We start from the raw sequence: 6,449 nt of genomic DNA on the forward strand, positions 1-6,449 counted from the left end.
GAGCTGCTGCTCACCATCTTAGCTGTAGAGGGCAGTGTCACGTCCTCATGTGAGAGCCGAACCAGGGCCCTGCTGCTCAGAGCTGATGTCCCAAGCCAGCTCTTAACCAACGCACTACTAGGCCGGCCCCTTAACATTCTTTTTATGACTCATTTAGAAAGCTATATTTCTTGGTCTGCTCATTAGGATGTCATTTATCTTTTAGGATTTCATGGTGAAAAACAGGGACAGGACAGAGGCAAAAGTCATATTAGAGTACTTATTTTTTTGTTTGCTAAGTGAAATTATAAGTAATAAGGGAAAAAATAAATGAAGCTAAAAGCATGAGTTGTCTCTTCTAAGCACCATTGTAGGCACCCCACAAAATGCATGCTTTATGTCTTTTGTAAAAGTAGACCATTAAGCATGCATTGCTAAGAGGAGTTTTATCTTACCTATAAATACAAGTGAGTCTTTTAAGCTCCAAATCCCCATATACAGACAATTTACTGTGGTAATCAAGATGACTCTTGCAATTTAACTTCAGGACCATATGTAACTCTATTGGTATTTTAATATTGAATAAAAATATACGTTGGCAACAAAAAAATTTTACTTAATGTGTAATATCTTAAAGAGTCAATAATAATTTCTAAGAAGCTGTGTAAAGATTGTATTTACTCAGTATTCTCTTTTGTGCCTTTACCTTTAATTAATATGAAAGAATACCATTAGTATTTAACTGTACATATATATTGTATAACAAATTATCCTCACTTCTTCAGATTGAAAATATCAAATTACATGCTTGACTTGAAAATCCATGCAATTACTAATAAGGAAACAATAAGTTTTTTTTTCTTTTTCTCTTTTTACTTTTATTTCCCTTTATTATTTGTTGTTTGTTTGTATTGCTGGGTAAGAGAGAGTTGAAAGAAGAGATAAGGAAGGCAAGAAATATAGAGAAGAAATTAAAATTATTTTGAAAACTATAGACTAATATAGACTAATCTCCCTTAATGTTCATTGTATCCACAAAATAAAACTATATCCTTCCTTTTGTGGAAAAAAAAAAGTTAAACCATAAAACAAATATTGAGAAGAACAATATAATTAATGGTACCAGACTTGTGCACAGGTGGTAGGTAACTCTGACCTAGAGGTCACCAGCTGGGAGTGAGGAAACCTGAATTTTGGTCAGGCTAGTCCATTAATCAACTGAACAATGCTGGGCAGTCTTGCCATGTCCCTAATCCCTGAGACCCTCATTTGTAAGTGAAGGGCTTGAATTCCACAGTTTTAGAGGTTCCTTCTGGTATTTTTAAAATTATTAATTATTAATGTATAGTTGGCATATAATATTATAGTAGTTTCAGGTGTATGACATAGTAATTTGATATTTGTATACTTTACAATGTGATCACCACATTAAATCTAGTGATTACCTACTGATATTCTCTTAGTCTGTGGATGTAAGACTAAGTAATTTCCACACAGGACTGGAATTGTTCAACAGCTACTGAATGGAAAGAGCTGAGGTGCTTTCCCACCCGAAGGCATGGATTTTATCTGCTGGGGGTGGGGTGGGGCAAGAGGTGGCCTTTATGTTATAAAGGAAAACAGTAAAGATTGCAATAAAGTTATTTGTTCAAAAAAATGGAGAATAATAAATTACATGTGAATAGAGGTAGCATTTTAAAAATAACATTTTCATTTCATCTGATTTTTACAACAAATCTTTCAGAGGAAATGCCCATGAATGGTCTTTCTAAGAGCATATTTTGAAAATATTCTACTATGCCAACATATTGTACATTTGTGAAGTGTAGTTCATTTCTGGAAGAGTGATCCTTGGGAAAATCATTATGATCTGTCTCAGTTTATATGTCCCATTAGAAGCATGACTTTTAGTCCTACAATATTTTTTCCTAAACTTCAAACATCTCTCTCCCTACCCCAATTTTTTCACCCTTTCCTCTTCCTTCATATAAATACAGATAAACATTCACACATGCTTTTGGAGGAACTGACTGATGAATTTAGCATTGTGCAAACATACTGTCAGAAGGTTGAGATATGAGTGGAGCTGAAATTTAACAACAACATGGAATTGATTATTTAAAGCCGGCAGGTGGAGCAGATGGTGCTTCATTTCTTTCCTTCCCAGCCATGTGTTTTGTGTGATGTTGGCCCAGCCTCTGCCAGGCTGCCAATTCACACAAGGGGAGGACTGCCATGAGCAATGCTATCCTCACTCCCTGTGAGGATGTCTTCACCCCTTTGTTTCTCCTCCAATTCACGTTCTCCTTCTCATCTGGTTGATTGTAAAACTTTAGTGCCAAAGAGCTATTGGTGACACCAATTCTTGGACAGGTTTTGTGACGTAGAAACAAGATCCCAGAAATAAAAGTGTTGAAGTGGTTGCTTCTGATTGCAGCAGATATTATAGACAATGCTTATACACTGCTTCCTGTTCTCATTCTGTGCTTTATTTCTTACAGGGGTATTTTTCCCATTTATTCTCATTCCATCTTTCAAATGAGACTTTGGCTGCATATGGCAAATATAATTCTCTTTGAGATGACAATGGAGATAAAGCTTAGTGCATTTGAATGCATTACCTAGAGTTACTGAGGCAAGAGAAGAAACCAGTCTAGAATGGGCGTTTCCTAGCTCTGGCCCTTTAGAGATTTTCCACTATCCCAGGTTGTCCCAAATCATTAAAATAAAAACAAACAAACAAGTTAACTATGGTTCTGATTTATGCTAGATCGTCTCTCCTCTTCTTTAAAAATAGGACAGGTGTCTAAAAATAATGTGCACTTGGATTTAGAATGGTTATATAAACACTTTATTAATTCCCAGTGACTAGAGGTAATTTGGTTAGAGGGGTAGTCTATTCTCAATTTAGGTGACACTGTCAGGTTTGTTCATGTGACTTGAAGATGACAGAGGGAGCTACATATTTGCTGGGAATAGGGAAGGTCTTTCTCTCTTTCTGTATTGAAATTTCCTCACTCATCACTTTTAGGGATAAGGGCGCAAAATGTCTCATGTGGTCTCTAACAGCCACAACAGGTCCATGCAGGAAGGAGTCCTGGAAAACCTCCTCTGGATCCTTTCATTAGCATAGGCTGTTTTAATGGAATCACTGATTTCCAAAGTAGAAACATTGATCACACAAACTTAGACACAGGAGAGCGCATTTCAGAAGAGGAAATGGGTGGTAAGGACAATGGCAGACGGTGTGGGGAAGCCGGCGGGCTGTGGAAGCTCACTCCTCCCCAAGGCAGTGCCTTGTGAATGAGGGGCCTGCAGAGGGTAGGTCACTTGCCTGCGTGTCTGGACAGGTAGGTACCCATTTCCCTGGCTTGGATGTGACCTTCTTGAAGCTCTCCTAAACTTTCCCATCAGTTGATTTGTTTACATCTTTATATTTCTCAATGGTCTCTGAACTCCTTGAGTTATGACAATTAGTTTTATTCAAATCTATCCCCAATTCCTATCCAAGCTGAAAATAGGCTTGTATAAATATTTATTGGACTGAATTAAATTGAAATGACTAGGTAACTTGCATTTCTATTTAGGGGAAAATAGGGTAAGGGGCATAGTGCTAAAAATGTCATCAATGACACATAAAAAACCATAAGAACCTAATAAAAATGTTAGCACAGTTTGATACATCTTAGATGCTTAAGAAGTACATACATACTGAAACTGAAGGCCAACCAAGTCTGGGGCTCATGCTGCCTGCACAGCTCAGCCAATAGGCTGACACAGGAGTTGGGTTATAGAATAATCGTTTGTTATCAGAGCACCGGTGGTCTGAGAAGGCAGCAGGTTGGCACCTTCAAAAACTGCCTTGACATTCTCAGACAGGCTTTGGGTGTTTAGGGGAAAAATCTTCGTGTTCCCCCAGAAGCTAAGTATTGATTCCCAGGGTCTGCATGGAGTCTTCCCTCTGGCCATGTGATTCTCTGGTGCAGTCAGCAACCCAGGAACAATGATGGGATTAGCCTGGAAAGAATGCTAGACTAGACCATAGAGATTGTTATCAGTAAGCCTAAGGGTATTAATCATAAATTTTAGGGTAATTTTCTAAAACCAGGAACTGGGTGAGAGGGAACATCCTGAGCTCAAGCCTCAGGAAATTGATCTATTGTTTAGCTATAGTTCAAGGAAAGGTGAGGCCAGGGATATTGCAAGACCTCTATTAAAGGGATCCCAACCAGGCCCTGTTTCAATACTATAATATATATGGTATTGTACCTTCAAAAGATCTTCAGTTTGGTTGTGGAAGTGGGTGTCAGAAGGGTTGTGAGTTATTGGGAAGTGCTAAAAACAGTGTTATTTGAAATTGGAGGATAACTGTAACTACAGATGTGGATAGGTGGGGCTCATCATGTAGCTTTGAACTAACTGGGGTATTATGTGGTGTTTGATGTGTGTGTGTGTGTGTGTGTGTGTGTGTGTGTGTGTGTATGCATGTGCACATGCACATCTGTGTATGGGACATTCCTGTGGGGTTCAGTTTAATTTGTTTCAATTTTTTGCATTCACCTGATGTTTTCTGATAATGAAACAGGCATAAGAAAATAAAGATTTTCATTGTGTTCAAATTATTTTTCAATATATAAACAGTGTAACAAATTTATGTTATCAAACAAGAGTGTTGGAGGTGTGTATGCACCTTCTCTTACCTTCATCTTATACCAAGAGAAAAGTGAAAACACTTTTCTATTCACAGAATGACCCTATCTGCTGAGGTGCTTTTGAGGTGATTCTTATATTATTCCTCTTTGGTGAGGCTCTGGCTGTTTTGTGTTTGTCAAATGCCTCAAAATATTTTTCAAACATTTGTGTTGCAGAAAAACTCAAAATATGCTTTGCCAGTTGATTTTTTAAATACATTTAACAAATAAAAAATTAATCCTTATGTTTCTCATTAATTTTCCAGCAATTAGATGAAATACTGCTCCCTAAGAATTTGCTGGATAAGCAAGCAGCCTCATAATCCCATGTACATTTAAAAAAATGTCAAATCAACTTTCTAAGAGCATTTAATACTATTTAGTTTGCCTTCAAACTGAATAACACATTTCAGATTTGTTTTGACTGAAGTATGTCTAGATTTCATGAAGTCATTTGCAATGTCCTACAAGATCAATTGTAAACAAAATGGAAAAAATGGGAAAACAGGGTTTTTTGTACTCTTATGTGAGTCCCTTTTCTTCCTTCCTTCCTTCCTTCCCTTCTTCCCTCCCTCCCTCCCCCACCATCCCATTCTTCCAATAAGACTTTATAGAAAGCCAATGATGTACCAGATTCTTTCCTAAGGTCCCACAAAGAGCATGTTCCCTATTGAAAGGTGAAAGCAAATAAATGAAATATTAAAAACAAACAAACAAACAACAACAAAAAACCTTGTAGATGACCAATATGCTATGTGAAGAGCAGCAGACTCTACATAAGATTGGATGGTCCAACATCAGTATCAATCGGGAAGAACGTATCTATGCTGTTAAGACCACATCTCTGCCCCTGACCCCACCCTGTTTCACATTTGGGCAGCTTCAAAGACACCTTTTAAAACATAGTTACTACATTTAGAGAAGCCTGGAAGGGTAGCTACTGAAGTAAATATGAGATTCAAGATCGTACAAGATCGGGACTATCCTCTATTACTTTGTGGAACATAAATGAATTATTAAAATTTGAAACTTATTTTCCAAAGACTTTCACACAACTGGGAGTGAGATATTCTAAATTATTCTATCCCTGTAGATACAACTATTACAAGGGTGTTGAGGGACTGAATTTGGGAGAGTGGATAAACAGTGTTCCTCCTTTAATAGTCTTCCTTCTTATAAAGTAAGTTCAATAGCTGTAGCTTCAGGCTTTGCTCGAGAGGCTGGTTCAAGAAATGGATGGGTAGTTGGGCTATTGACTTAGACAATTCTGGGTGAGAATACCAGCCACACTATTTTATAGTGTTGTGAACTTGGGCAGAATAAACTTGACATCTCTGAACTTCAGTTTCTCCAACTGTGAAAGAAATTCACACCTGTTTTCCACAGTTGTTGTGAGGAGTAGATGAAATAGCACTTAGAAACAAGTAGTGCTGGCCTTGTTCAGAGCAGGTGGGTAATAAATGATGGTTGTTCATGCCATGATTGCTTTCTTTATGGACTATATTTCACTAATAGAATTTGCTCTCTTTCTCTCCTATTGTTTCAGACAACTGTGATGACCCATTAGCATCCCTGCTCTCTCCAATGGCTTTTTCCAGTTCCTCAGACCTCACTGGTACTCACAGCCCAGCTCAACTCAACCGAAGAGTTGGTGAGTAGGGTGACTGAATCTCCAAAGCAAAGTGCTGAGTAAGCACACAAGGGGCAAATGGAAGAAAGGGTACCTCACACACTGGAATCATCTCTAAGAGCAATGGTTAGAAGAAAGATGGGAAGAAG

General features: G+C 37.9%; 1 protein-coding gene across 1 annotated transcript in view; it reads left to right on the forward strand.

The window, feature by feature from the left end:
- LOC109377194 (contactin-associated protein-like 5) overlaps positions 1 to 6,449 on the forward strand; it is a gene marked incomplete at its 3' end in the record, with an annotated part of 226,472 nt that overhangs the window by 202,204 nt on the left and 17,819 nt on the right. The window contains exon 2 of the mRNA XM_019633464.1: positions 6,217 to 6,321. Coding sequence (XP_019489009.1) covers positions 6,217 to 6,321 — 105 coding nt within the window. The remainder of the gene's footprint in view (positions 1 to 6,216; positions 6,322 to 6,449) is intronic.

This window comes from Hipposideros armiger, unplaced genomic scaffold (assembly GCF_001890085.2).
Source record: "Hipposideros armiger isolate ML-2016 unplaced genomic scaffold, ASM189008v1 scaffold_1317, whole genome shotgun sequence".
NCBI classification, from domain to species: Eukaryota; Metazoa; Chordata; class Mammalia; order Chiroptera; family Hipposideridae; genus Hipposideros; species Hipposideros armiger.